The sequence below is a fragment of the Crocodylus siamensis genome, chromosome 4 (assembly GCF_052110815.1).
Source record: "Crocodylus siamensis isolate JL-2025a chromosome 4, ASM5211081v1, whole genome shotgun sequence".
In the NCBI taxonomy this organism is placed as follows: domain Eukaryota; kingdom Metazoa; phylum Chordata; order Crocodylia; family Crocodylidae; genus Crocodylus; species Crocodylus siamensis.
The window spans coordinates 120,820,270-120,835,573 of NC_143398.1; the positions used below are offsets into that span (position 1 = coordinate 120,820,270).

Sequence of the window (15,304 nt, forward strand, 5' to 3'; positions counted from 1 at the left end):
AAAGAAATATGATGTCATTGGGATAACGGAGACCTGGTGGGACTCCACCCATGACTGGACCATGGGTATAGAGGGCTATACCCTATACAGGAGGGATCGTGTTGACAAAAGGGGCGGGGGTGTAGCTCTCTATGTGAAGGAAAGCTACATGTCCCTGCAAGCTGATGTTGGCGACCGGCCTGGACACCTAGAGACCCTCTGGGTAAAAATTCGTGGGGAATTTGGCACAGGGGACACAACGGTGGGAGTCTACTACAGACCTCCCACTCAAAGTCCCGAGCTTGACCAGGAGTTCACCCGGGAACTGACTGAGGCCGCTTGCTCCAGGACCTTGGTTGTCATGGGTGACTTCAATTACCCGGACATCTCGTGGGAAGATCACTCAGCTAAATCTGAGCGGGCGCAAAGCTTTCTCTCGTGCGTGGATGACCTCTACCTGACTCAAGAAGTCTATGGGCCAACGAGAGGCAAAGCGCTGCTTGACTTGGTACTGGCTACGGGGGACGACCTAATCGGCGACCTAGTGATTGATGGGAAGTTGAGTGACAGCGACCACAAGCTGATCACTTTCACCATCTGCCGTAAAGCTGGCAAGTCAGTCAGCAACACAGAAGTCCTTGACTTGAGAAAAGCCGACTTTGACAAGCTCAAGAGGCTAGTCAGTCAGGCCCTCAGGGACCATGACCCCAGGGAGATGGGAGTTCAAGACGAGTGGTTGCTTCTCAAGGAAGCGATCCTCAGTGCACAAGCTAAATCTATTCCAACACGGAGGAAAGGCAGCAAGAAGGCACAGCAGCCCCCCTGGCTCTCCAGAGACCTAGCAGACCTACTGTGGCTAAAAAGGAAAGCCTACAAAGGATGGAGGACGGGATTCACCTCCAAGGAGGATTACTCCGCGCTGGTCCGGTCCTGCAGGGACCAAACCAGGAAAGCCAAGGCTGCAACTGAACTCCAACTAGCTTCAGGCATCAAGGACAACAAAAAGTCCTTTTTCAGATATGTGGGGAGCTGGAGGAAAAGCAAGGGCAGTGTTGGACCCCTGCTAAACCAGATGGGGAAACTGACAACTGACGCCCAGGAAAAAGCCAACCTGTTAAATAGGTACTTTGCGTCAGTCTTTCATCAGTCACACGGGATGCCCATGCCTGCCAGGGGACAGGGAAATCTGGGTGAGGGGGATCCCCTACCCTCCATCAATGCTGACTTCGTGAAGGAACACCTTGAGAAGCTGGGATACATTCATGTCAGCTGGCCGTGACAATCTGCACCCCAGGTTACTCAAGGAGCTGGCGAGCGTCATAGCCCAGCCCCTGGCATGGATCTTTGAAAACTCCTGGCGCTCTGGTGTAGTGCCCGAAGACTGGAAGAAGGCCAATGTGGTGCCGATCTTCAAGAAAGGGAGGAGAGTGGATCTGGCCAACTACAGGCCCATTAGCCTGACTTCTATCCTGGGGAAGATCTTAGAAAATTTTATTAAGGAGGCCATCCTTGAGGGACTGGCCCAGGCTAACATTCTAAGGGACAGCCACCACGGGTTTGTTGCGGGTAGGTCTTGTTTGACCAATCTCATTTCCTTCTATGACCAGGTGACCTATCACCTGGACAAGGGAGAAGAGATTGATGTCATATATCTTGACTTCAGAAAAGCTTTTGATCTGGTATCCCATGATCACCTCTTGGCCAAACTGCCCAGTTGTGGCCTTGGCTCCACCATGATCCGCTGGCTGGGAAATTGGCTTCGTGGTCGGACCCAGAGGGTTGTGATTGATGGCAGTCACTCATCGTGGTGCCCTGTGACCAAGGCTCTGTCCTTGGACCCATACTGTTCAACATCTTCATTAACTATGTGGACATTGGAGTCAGGAGTGGGCTGGCCAAGTTTGCCGATGACACCAAACTTTGGAGCAAAGCATCCACACCAGAAGATAGGCGGGTGATCCAGGCTGACCTGGACAAGCTCAGCAAATGGGCAGATGAGAACCTCATGGTGTTTAACACCGAAAAATGCAAGGTTCTCCACCTCGGGAGGAAAAACCTGCAGCACCCTTATAGGCTCGGCAGTGCTACGTTGGTTAGCACTACAGAAGAAAAAGACTTAGGGGTCATCATTGACCACAAGATGAACATGAGCCTGCAATGTGATGCTGCGGCTAGTAAAGCGACCAAAATGCTGGCGTGCATCCATAGATGCTTCTCGAGCAAATCCCGGGACGTCATTCTCCCTTTGTACTCGGCCTTGGTGAGGCCACAGCTGGAGTACTGCGTCCAGTTTTGGGCTCCACAATTCAAAAAGGATGTGGAGAAGCTGGAGAGAGTCCAGAGGAGAGCCACGCGCATGATCAGAGGTCAGGAAAACAGATCTTATGATGACAGGCTGAGAGCCACGGGACTCTTTAGCCTGGAAAAGCGTAGGCTCAGGGGTGATCTGATGGCCACCTATAAGTTTATCAGGGGTGACCACCAGGATCTGGGGGAACGTCTGTTCAGCAGATCGCCCCAAGGGATGATGAGGTCGAACGGTCACAAACTCCTGCAAGACCGTTTTAGGCTGGACATAAGGAAGAATTTCTTTACTGTCTGAGCCCCCAAGGTCTGGAACAGTCTGCCAGCGGAGGTGGTCCAAGCACCTACATTGAACACCTTCAAGAGTAAATTGGATGCTTATCTTGCTGGGCTCCTATGACCCCAGCTGACTTCCTGCCCTTTGGGCAGGGGGCTGGACTCGATGATCTCCCGACGTCCCTTCCAGCCCTAATGTCTATGAAATCTATGAAAATACACATTTCTCAGGTTACATTTACTCCACACTGGATTTGTCCCATTTAATTGGATGACAACAGAAAAGAAAGTGACACTGTTGCAAAAGACCCTTTTTTTTTTTCTTCTTGGAGCAGCAGTGCTTATCTGAAGTAACTTTTCTTAGAATGGAATTACTGGTACATAGGAATTCCACCAAAGTGTGTGAGAACAGTATTTGTTTCAGCAAACTAAAATGCCCACCACCACTTTTCACCAGTATCACATCACATCACACACTATTTATCTGGATGACGTGAACATTTTCAGTGGCTCCAGATTAGTTCCTATATAACAAACAAGAGAATTTGGCCTACTCCATCAAACTGTCACTTTTTTTTTTCTGTCACGAAATTAATAAACCAAAATCAGCCTTGAGTAAATCAATTCAGGTACAATTTTGAACTAACTTCAGCATTGCTTTGGACTGGGCTAAAGAGGATATATGAGATATAAAAATAGTCCTGTGATAAAGTATTCTGCTTTCTTTTCCAGGGTGTGTACAGACAGTTGCGATTATAGGACCAATATTTGGCTTTCTTTTAGGTTCCCTGTGTGCCAAGCTATATGTTGACATAGGCTTTGTGGACTTGGGTAAGTTAAAAAATTGTATTTAAAAACTGTTACCTCTACTTATTTCACTAAAGGATCTTGAACTTTTCAAAGCTAATAATATGGATGATGTAGAAACAGGTTTTTCTAAAGTGCTCGATGGTGGTTTTGAACTGAAAAACATATTTCTAGAATAAAGAGGAGTTCTCTTTCTCATTATCATAGAATTCTTTAGTAGTCTATCATGAGTTCAGCACAACTGTACCATCACAAGCATGCATCTGCTCTCCACATATATTTTCTCAGGCAGTCAGATTTTAAAGTATTTTCAAAGTAAGACCTGAGGCCTCATTTATGTAGAAGGGGTTGAATGTGATGCAGGGTATTTCTCATGAAGAGCCACAAGTATTAGTCTCTGACCCATTTAAAGATACTAGGTAAGTAGTGGTAGTTGAAAAGGTTAATATTTTTTTCTGCCCCAGGAAAATAGCGCCCCCTCCTCCCCCCAAAACCAGAAGCTGGAAAACTTTTGCACTATGTTTGAGATTTTGGTTTTCTGATTTAAAAAGACAAGTTTAGCTGAAATATAAATTTTACATCATTTGAAAGAAAATGACTATTTTTAAGTGAAATCTTAAAATAATTGAAAATTCTGAATGCATATGAGGGGCAGCACTACATGAATAACTACTTAGCAATAGTATTATTATTGTTACTGTTATAGTTTGAAGCATTTATTTAATATGATGTTGCCATATCATTGGCCTAATCCTGTTTGTTACTAATGACCTGAGGCTTCAACTTCTATGGACTTAATAGGCAATAGAAAGTTCTTAGCATTTCCCAGGATGAAGCTCAGATTGTGCTTCTGAAACACTGATAGAAATGTCTGGCAGGATGGCATAGTTTTAAATGCTGCTGGTTTTTCTTTTCTTTTGTTGTGCTAGAGAAAATGGAGCACCATGGAACTTTTGGACATATTGATTATAATTATACTAAACAAAACAGAACTAAAAAGAAATGCCATAAATAAAATGAAAGAAAAACTCCCAGTGGCAACTTTACATGATCTTTGAGTGGTGGTGGTAGTTGCTAAAGAAAGGCACATAATCCACAGCTGGCAGAAAGTTACTAGGTGGGAGTAGAAACAGATGGGAGAAAAAGGGTGGTTGGCTTCTGTTGATGAAATAAGTCTCCACTGGAGATGTACCTGCCAAAAGTATGTCTTTGTTCCTATCAAAAAACTAATCATGCAAATATAGCCCTCTTTTTTCTTTTCTCCTCCTAGATAGTATAACAATAACCCCCAAAGATGCCCAGTGGGTAGGAGCTTGGTGGCTTGGTTATTTAGTAGCTGGTATAATAAGTATTCTGGCTGCCATCCCATTCTGGTTCTTACCGAAGCACCTATCCAGACCAGAAAGCAGAAAGGATTCCAATACCTCTTCTGAACAGTCAAAGTTCATCACTGAAGATAACAGGGAGCATCACAAACCTTATACACAGCAACTGAAGATAGTGGAAATGGCAAAGGGCAAGTAAACATAGTTTGTTTTACAAATATCTAGCTGTGCACTTTTACCTTATAGGCCTTCATGCTGTTTAATGACTTCAGCATTGATTTTGGTATAGTGCCATCCTACATGTAGCCAATGTGAATAAAAGGACTCTTCTAGCTATTTCCAAAACCTGTCCTAAAAAAGAACTTCTCAAGATGAGATTCATAAGTGGGGACAAAAGCTTTAGGGGAGAAAGTGCAAAAAGGTTAGATCTTTCCCTGTAGAATTATGACATGTATCCTACCCAAAGAAAAAAGAACCAGTGGCAATGGAAGATTTAAAAAGTCTGCACATCCCAGCCATATATCCTGAGTTGAATAGCAACAGCCACTTCTAGTGTTCCAAAATTTTTTTAAAAAGAATTGGCCTCTATTCCTGTGAACATTTCCAAGCTGAGTAAAACACCAACAGGAAAATTCATGAGTTTGGCATTGGCTTAAACAGAAAGATGAGGCACACCTATTTCAGTTTAATTAACGCATTTCTCTCTAATTTCTAAGCACTTGCCAGCTAGTTGGCAAGAGAATTTCCAGTCATTCAGTGGAGTCAGCTGGTATTGTGGATTGAAATAGTCCTGGAAATATTACAGGATTCTGGCTATTCAGAGATGGAAACACTCTGGCCTCTCTCTATTTAAAAAATGCATGCACATGCAACATTCATGGACTATAATCTGTTCATCTCCTGTGCATTAAAGTTATATACAAGAAAAGATATAATAAGCCAGGGTCTAAATTAAATGTTTCTATTTCTGGCTGGACAGAATGAAGCAGAGGTGAAAAACCTGATTGGGTACAGAAAGATTTGTTTATGTATTTTATTAATGGGCATGCTTAACCCTCATCTGTTCTCATGAAACCATAACCATTGTTGTTCTCATGGGGTAACTTGTTACCCTGCAATTCAACATCATTGGTCTCATGGGGTAATTTGTTACCCCACCCGCATGAACAAAATGGAACCAGCAACAATAGTATAAATGTACCAAAAACTATTTATTAAGCATACAGATTGTTTGAAAAAGTATTTATGATTATTTGAACCCAAAGTATTATTTAACTAGAACTATGAACAAAAACATTCTTTAGAGTTTCAAAATGTGTATAAGCAATTTGCTAAGTCTTCAGTTCACACCATTTTCAAACTAACAATTACTTCCAAAAAAATTTCCTGTTTTAACTAAATATTGCATTCCTCACAAAGCAGCAGTGATGTACTGTGGTGCACACAAGCAAATCACTTACAATCTTCACATCGTTTACAGGTTTTGTGGTCATCTGTCCTGGTCTACTGGGATGTGTTGTGGGAATTTGTAATTTAGGGCAGTTATACCAGGCTTGACAGACAGACAGATGATGTGTATCCATCGTTCTTTGTTTTATTTGTCCAGTGTTCTCCAAGCTCCTGAAAAAAGAAAGTGCCATCTTCTTAAATATGATCTTTGCTTCTAGCTTGCATTGTGGCCTAGCCAGATGATGAGGCTGGCAATGGCAGCCACATCCAGCATATTGAAAAATAATCTCATTGGCCACCTGTTGATTTGCTGTCTGCAGGTGGTCATACAGACTAAGTGGTCAAGGTTATCCACCCCACCCTTGTTTTTACTGTAGTCATGGATGATGTCTGGCTTTCTTTGCTCTCCACCCACTGACAGGTAATGGTACATGCTTGACAGCAACAGCACAACTTTGGACTTCTTTGGAGCATAGGAAACTAGGGTGAGTTCCCCATCAAAAGCAAAAATGGATGAAAACATTTCCCTTCTTCGATTTGCTTGCATTTTGTTTGGGATATCAACCTTGTTTTTTTGAATCGTACCCACATAGGTCAAGTCCTGGTGTACCAGTATAGGCGGAGGAAGAAAAAAAAATTTGGGGGGGCTGAGCACGTGCGCATCCCCCCAAAGTCTGTGGGGAAGGGGCGGGGGAAGTGGGAGAGGGTGTGAGGCTGGGGCTGGAATCGGGGTTGGGGCCTGCTGCACCTGTGTAGCCACCCCTTCCCTCACGCCAGCACGCCAGGGGTCATTGCCCAGTGCTAATATCCATGCCCCCGAGCCCCACACCCTCCCTGGCTGCCTCTCCACACTGGCCCTAGCCCAGCCCCTGTCCCACACGACACCACCTGGGGGGGGCACAACTCAAGAGGGGCCAGCCTCAGCTACACTGCTGGGCCAGAGGGGATGAAGCCCCCGGGACACCCACTCCCACCCTGCCCCAAGAAGAGCCTGGTGGCTCCTCCAGAGCTGTGGCGCCATGAAACTGATCTTTGTATGGGCAAGAGCAGGCTACAGCTTCACTCTGCCTGCTCCCTGCCTCTGTGTGTCACTGCAACCTTTAAAAGCAGCACAGCACCATGTGCATCCTGATGCTCAGTGGGCCAGGCAGTGAGGCACGTGGCACCGCTTTCAGAGTTTGCAGTGAGACATGGAGGCAGGGAGCAGGCAGAGTGTAACTACAGCCCACCCTTGCCCTGTGTAGAGATCAGGGTCCACAGCCAATTCCACCCCCATACCTTCACTACCCTGCGCCATGGTTCTGGATGAGCTGCCAGACTCTGATTGTCCGACAACCTGGCCGGGGTCCCATTCACCATGAACAGGGCCCCAGCTGGGCTGGTTGTGGTGCAATGGGATCCCAGAGGCTCATCCAGGGATGTGGTACAGAGAAGGGAAATGTGCCCTCTTCCCCAGCTCCCCCACACTGTGTGCAGTGGTATGACCTGCCCGTACGCCTGGATGAGCCACCAGGCTCCCATTACCCAACAACCAGCCCAGCCCCTATTCTGCTCCCTCTTGCACTGTTGGAGTCTTGAAGCTATCGACTTTTTTCCCCATACTCTGCCATTCCTTCCTCTAAAGGTGTCATCATCTGCTATGTTTTCTAGGGGTGGTGGCACTGGTTCTGCTCCATGTCCTGCTGTAGTTCACCTCAGTCTTTCACAGCAGCCCCGGGCTGGTCCTCTTCCCTTTCCCACTGGAAGTGTTGGCATCACTTATCTTTGTGGCACCAACTACTCCTCATCTGAGCTGGATGAGGCTTCCATAGACACGTGGTCTTCTTGCTCTGAACAATCTCTCATGTCTGGAACAAAGTCAGCATCCTCACTGCCTTGGAATAAGATTTCATCAGTGGATGTGTTGCTGTCATCCCCCATTACCAAGCAAGACAGGCTTCAGCACTGAATATGTGTTGCCTTCTCATCCTGGACTGCAGGGAAAAAAAAAAATTGATTACTGCTGAATACATGCAGATAAGTCAAAGACAAGCCCATCCACCTGTGCTGTCACAGAAGCAATTCTGCCCTGCCCTATGGCAGTGCAGGTAGCACCCTCTCCTCCTGGGCACAGAAGTCAGAGACCAGCATCCACCTTTTTCAGGAAAGCCAAATGTTGGTGGGTACTGTTTGGAAACTACACATGAAAGGGCTTATTGAGATCAGGTAAAAGGGGCATGGAAGTTGTTGAGCCGTTACTGTTGAAGGGGACTCCATAGTGTACACTCTATTGCAGTGTGATGTAGTTCCATTTCTTCTCTGCTGTCTCTTTACTTCTTGTCCTCACTTCCACAAAGTCAGGGCAAACTAGTTTGTATGATATGAAAGGGCCAGGTGAGGCGGAGTTTTGCCATAAGAAAAGAGAACAGAGTTGCATTTGGGTGTGACAAAGGGTTTCTGGGGGGTGGTTTTGGCAAAGGGCAGGGTGTTTTGATGGCTTTGCAGCCTGCAAAAAAAGTGGATAGCAAAAGGGATTACCACATCTTCTGCAAAAGCAGAGTGCAGGATGGCCATCCATTAGTTACCATGGATACCTGAAGTGGACATGAATGAGGTGTGAATGAAAGCTGACCTTTCAGATGCATCCACCCAAAGTGGCCAAACAGGTCTATGCCTGTCATTTATACAGAAATTGCATTGGGGTAACATGTTACCCTGGGCAGTTTTTCATCCACAGAGACCAAACCATTCATGTAAGCTGGCTGTTCTTTGGGGATATTGTGCACTGTGGTGCCAGTGACAATGTCCTAAAAGGAATTTTTTTTAGAATCAATTAACTTTAAGATATTGCACACAATAGGCATCTGGATAGGGAATTACCCCATGGGAATGTATGAAGGCTAAGGTTGTGGATAGAAATATGAAAATATCTCAATAAGCACAGGGTGTTTGTTTTCAACATACCCCAGAACAAAAAGAGATGGAAATTAAGAAATATTAGTTTGAATAATTTCCAGGCTGTAGTCTCCTGTGCCGTCCTACTGTGTGCTAAGTATGTGAGGTCCTCTCTGACTTTGCCATCGCTTTAGGGAAGAAATGGGTCTGTTAGTAGAGGGACTTTGGTCAGTCTCCCAAGGGGTCTCTCCTGCCACATCTTTGATGGAAAAATAATTTTAATTGAGAGCAAGATGGTCTGTCCCATCCCTCTTGGTGCCTTCTTTTGGTCATTCCAGTTGTTATTTCTGCTTGGGGATCCGCCTCCCCTACACCCCACCTTATGCAATCCAAAGATGTCATTACTTGAACTGTCAGAATTTGTATATCATGCACCTTGGTGCTTCGGCCCTTTAAATTTATGGCAGAAGGATCAGGACATTGTTTGGCCCAAGCACTCCCTACTCCCCCTTTGCCTCATCTATGTGTCTTCCTGATCCAGTACCATCCTGTTCACTGGCATCTCGTTCCCTACTTGGGCTCTGTACTTGTCATGGGTCAGTCGTTGTGGTCCTACTTGATCCTGCCAGGATCCAGTCCACACTGTGGATGCTCGGTATCCATGAGGACTCAGTAGATATGTCCTTGGGCCCTCTCTGGCCCTGAATCCTTGCAAAAGCCCCTGCCTGGAGCAGCCACCGGGTCCCTGCACTGGGACCAGGTTCCAGGTCTGTCCCCTCCAGGCCCGACATGAACCTAACTTCTGGTCCTCCCGTCTGGTCTCCTGCCGGGCCTTTTATCCCAGCTTCAGGGGCCCGGCCAACCAATCAGCCTTGGCACACTGCCACAAAGTGCACCCATGACAACATGGGAGCTGGTCCCAGCTCCTTCCGGCTCTGCTGGGTTTTTTTTTTTTCTCTTTTCTTTTTACTGCGGCATCTACACCTGCCGCACTTTCACTTTTGCCGCACTCTGTTTCCAGCGCAGTGTCCCGCTAGCTCCACTCCTCACCCACCAGAGGTAAGTCTTTTCCACACAGGCCTCTTTCAAACTTAGAATTTCAGATTAGTTGAAACCCAGGCCCACAGCCACAAAGGCATGTAGGCTAATGACTCCTGTTTAAATCTGTGGGAGTTTAGGCACCAAAAGGTTTTGTATAAATGTGTGTGGGGTCTTTTGTTTTATCTGCCACTTATTCTTCAGTCCTCTGAAAATACTGCTTTCACAGAACCCTGGTGTTGAAGGCATGTGATTCAGTCACATCAGTTATCACAGACACGAGCTGGAACCTCTTCTTCCCTCTAAATTTTATCCATTACTAAAATATACACCAAAACTGAACAAAGCAAGAATGAAGAAAGATCTAGTTAAACCAAAGGGTGGGGACCCAGGATATCTGGTTTCTGGTCCCACTTGTTTCAAGAGTTGTGTTTCCTTGGCCCTAGGTTTTCAAGCATGGTCACTACCTCAGTATTTGAATGCTCAGTTTTACTCACATATGGCCTGATTTTTAGAAGTGATGGCACTCACACCTCAAAACTAAAACCAATGGGAACTGTTAATGTTCTCTATATATGTAAACTAAGCTCTTTGTTATTGAAAGCTGGATGCCAAAAAAGCAAGGTACATAAAGTAACATGACATTTCTGCAAATACTGCTCTTAATGAATTTGTTCTTTTGAATCTTTATAAAGCATTTTGTCATCAGTGGAAAACTGTACTCAAATTGCAAAATACGATTCAAGTTATCAATTCTGTTTCCAGTTTGTTTTCACTAATACTTGCATTATTCTGTTTTGCAGATTTTCTTCCATCACTGAAGAACCTCTTTGGAAATCCAGTATACTTTCTGTATTTGTGTGCAAGCATCATTCAGTTCAATTCTTTAATTGGTATGGTGACATATAAACCAAAATATATTGAGCAACAGTATGGGCAATCATCTTCAAAAACTAATTTTGTCATAGGTATGTTCTGTTTGTTTCTCAGTTCTTTAAAAAAGGGAAACCTTTAGAATTGACTTTCAAATGTCTTTGCTGACTGGAAGCAATGCTTCCTAAGATTATTCTTTCCCTCCATCCTTATAGGATTTTAAATAGGATAGTGAACTTGTCTTGTTAGCTCTGGTAGCATTTAATTAACACTGAGTTTAATAGTATAAGTGTATGCTGCAAAGAATTCTGGGACTTGATACCTATGTTCCAGAAACTATAAAAGAATATACTTGTAAATCAGAAGAAAACAACTTAAAACATTAATTTAAGAATAATTTACATATGTAACTATAAAGAATTGTTCATTTGTTAATTTCCCATTTATTTCAACAAAATGAATATTATTTCACCAAGTGCTTTAGGGTCCCAGATATAGATTATTTGTGTTATTGTCAACAGCCTTTCCAAAATTTCTGAAGAGATTAATTAAATAACATTGTCCTCAATAAAGGGAGGGAGATAAAGCAAACCGATTGAGCATAATATTTACCACAAGTACTACCTACAATAGTTATTAATTGACATGTTTATGTTGAAGAAATGTTAAAAGGAAAGAACCAGTGACATGGAACTCAGTCATCATAATGCAGCTTATGACAAGGGCTGATCATTTGCTCTTGTACAAGACTCCTGATATCTTTCCAAAGATCAGTTCTGCCCCAGGTGATGATCTAGATGATGGGTCTAGATTACACCTTCCCAATGCTGACTTTGTCCATCCCCACTTTCTAGTTAAACAGGTTTTGGCAAATTCCTCATGAGATATAGGGGAAATAATGCTCTTCTTTCATTCATTGACCATCACTGTGGCACACATGCAACCAGGTACTCACTGAGGTCTAGGGTACCCATTTCTCCTTACAAACAGATGGGGATAGATTTTCCAGAAGAGATAGGGTTGCAACATTCCTATTTTGTTTAATGCAATGAGTACAGATACAATATCCTGGAGACTCAGCTCCAGCCTTGTGTGGACCTTAAAGATGCTTCCTCATGCACTTTGTAAAGTCTGTAATTGTATTTAAAATTTAGTTGGTCCTGAATGTGAAATTAGGCTATTACTGTAGTAACTCACGTAGCACATTTACCTTTCCCCCAGAAATCATCTCTCCAAAAGTTGAGAGCATGCCTCGACTGGGGAAGCTGATTTTCTGTCCAGAATAGAAACACCCCACTTTGATTTCTGCTTCAGCTTTGAATCCTCCTCACAGCAGCAGTGGCATTTCTATTCAGGCAGCTGTGGGAGCTAGTTGACTTAATGGATCATTGTTCTTCGCTTCACAGGTGTTAATTATTCTCTCTCCTTTTTACGGGTCTTAATAGTCCACTCTATTTCATGTACCCCCAAGACTGGGAGATCCCAGCAGCTGTGATCTCCCAGCCTCAGGGGTTTCACACACCCTCAAGTTTGGAAAATCAAGGCCTTTGTGATTTCTCAGCCCCAGGGCTTTCAAGAGCCCCTGGGTCTGGGAGATCATGGTAGCTCTGTCCCCAGTTTGGGAGGAGTATGAAGCACCACTGTGGCTGGGTGTCCCTGCATTGAAAATAAGTTGCAATGAGATCTCATGCATGATCCCACAGTCACTCCTCCTGTCATGCATGTGTGGCAAAGTTAGTCATGGTCCTTGCCCTGAGAAACCAAAATCATGGTTCTTGCTCTAAAGAGTTTAACATCTAGGGTTTAGATCCAGCACAAGTAAGATGGAGAACCTCAGAATGACTCCGTTAATTCATAAAAGCTGCCTTTTGAACACTGGTTTTTAAATATTTAATTGTGGAAATTTCACAAACTCAGTGTTGCTAAATTTTACAGGCATTGAAAGAAAAATGAATTTTTCTTGACTTTTGGGGAGCAATATTAGTTCCACACTCCACCTGAGGATTAATGTCTTGCATTTCAAAACTTGTCTAACTCTATCCCAACTATATAGTTGTCCAAAAAAGATATCACCCTAAGAAATCCTTGCCTCTAACATAATTTCTGGACCATCATGGCTACAATATCACCCTTACACTTCCACAGTCGTCATACTTTTGAAAAATCCCTTAGTTCCCATCTAGATTTCTTCTTAGAAGCTTTTAGATAAACATGAGGGTTTTTTAATTTGATAATTTTTCTTTCTTATGCAATAAGGCTCTACATACTTACTTGGCAGTGCTCATTAGCAAATAAGTTGTCATACAAAATTCACATCATTGTGGAACTGTAAAGAAAAATGGATTCCAATGTATTGCAATATTTTGTTATTCCATGGTACTTGTATCATTCATACAGCAAAAAACAAGTTCTATACAAGCCGTATCATGAAGATTGCTTATATAATTGTAGTAAATCTCTGAACAGTAAGAATATATGTAAAACATTGACTGGAATATAATATATAGCATGCTATCTACTGGTTGAATGAGACCTATTCTAAATTTTAATAATTGTTTTTGTCTTTTAAGCCCTGCTTTTATATATTTACAAAGCAAACCAAAGTATGTGAAACAGCAGAATAGAGTTTGGGTGCAAGTAATAGCAAACACCTTGTGTCTAAAAGTTGTGAATCATTTTTAAGTAATTTGAAATGATGTTTTAACCCCCTCAGTTGTCTCCCACAAAATTGAACTATTTTATGAGGAATTATAATATATAAAATATGCTTATGTTTATACAAACTGTTTCGGCTCAGTGCCACTAGATGTCAGTATTCGTTAAACATCATAACTGATAAAATTTAAAAATGTTGTGTAATAAACATGGAAATAATCATTTACATTTTTAAAATAAGTTACACCAAATATTATCCAGTAAATATCATGTCTTGACAAATTATCTTTCATAATAATCTCCCTTTAGTTGTTATAAAGACCACAGATTTTTTTTTTTTTTTTTAATAAAAAACATTAGTTTCTTCTTTGGTTTTAATTGGCTTAGATGACAGTGGTACTTTCATTGGGGGGAAAAAAGATTGCAAAATGACATGGTATACATGAAATAATTTTGTACCTGCTGTGGGATTATTTCATGTTTAAACACGCTTCCTTCACTCTCTTGGTTGCTTCTTGTCACTGAAGTCTCTCTTATCCTCCATTCAGAGGCTGGTATTGGATTTTTCTATGTGTTTTTTATGTGTTCAAAATAAGCATAGCCTTCACAGTGCAGTATTTTTGTATTATATTTGCGTTACTGGTGAGTGATTTGTCTGGGAAAAAATCTTCTATTTATGTGCTAAGAAGAAATTATCATGTTTTACTTGAGGACATGTAGGAGCCCTGATGAGCTGATTTGCATCCCATTTGGCATAATGATTTTTAAAAATGAATGAATATGAAAAAAATAATTACCCATGACTAGCTAATACATATACTTTCAATGTTAATGTTATAAACTGGAGGTTTATTGTTCCATCAGTTCCTAAGCCTGTGCTTGGAATGTTCCCTTGTGGGGTTTGGCTGGAGCTAATAATCCATTAAATTGAAGCTTAGGTGGACATTGAGTTCTTTTTTTGATTGTAGGTCTGATCAACATTCCCGCAGTGGCCTTTGGAATATTTTCTGGAGGACTGATCATGAAAAAGTTCAGAATTAATGTTGTAGGGGCAGCAAAGCTCTCCTTGGGATCATCCTTCTTTGGTTATCTATTGCTCTTTACCTTGTTTGCAATGGGCTGTGAGAACTCAGATGTGGCCGGATTGACTGTGTCTTACAAAGGGTACGTTGAAAGTTGTAAATTTTTGTTTTAAAGCAAGCTACCTTCTCATTGCATTTCCCATAGTGAAAATCTTCCTGAAATTGGATCACTTGAATTAAGCTGTCAGGCATTAGTGAGTCTTATTATAGACCCCGATTTGAAAACTGCTTAGGAGAAACATTCATTTTTGTTTCATTTTGTTACCGTTTCCCTTCCTCAGAATCAAACAGGTCTCTCATTATGAACAAGCCCTCTTTTCAGAATGCAACTCTGGTTGCATATGTTCAGAAAATGAATGGGATCCTATATGTGGGGAAAATGGAATCACATATGTGTCAGCTTGTCTAGCTGGTTGTAAGACATCAAATGGCAGTGGGAAAAATGCTGTAAGTAACTTTTCTGCTTCCATGTATGATATAGTTTTCTTAGGTCTCTGGCAGATGTTCAGCAATGGTGTGATCGGGATGAGAGGAATTTTATACCACATCCCAAACACCATGCAGCCTGACATGCATGGCAGGAGGCACTATGTTTGGGATGGGGCATAAAATTCCTGTGATCCCAATCATGCCACTGTTGAG

General features: G+C 42.7%; 1 protein-coding gene across 1 annotated transcript in view; it reads left to right on the plus strand.

The window, feature by feature from the left end:
* SLCO1C1 (solute carrier organic anion transporter family member 1C1) overlaps positions 1–15,304 on the plus strand; it is a 34,203-nt gene that overhangs the window by 12,356 nt on the left and 6,543 nt on the right. Inside the window, exons 6-10 of the mRNA XM_090043579.1 lie at positions 3,292–3,390; positions 4,637–4,882; positions 10,856–11,020; positions 14,549–14,744; positions 14,944–15,109. Coding sequence (XP_089899705.1) covers positions 3,292–3,390; positions 4,637–4,882; positions 10,856–11,020; positions 14,549–14,744; positions 14,944–15,109 — 872 coding nt within the window. The remainder of the gene's footprint in view (positions 1–3,291; positions 3,391–4,636; positions 4,883–10,855; positions 11,021–14,548; positions 14,745–14,943; positions 15,110–15,304) is intronic.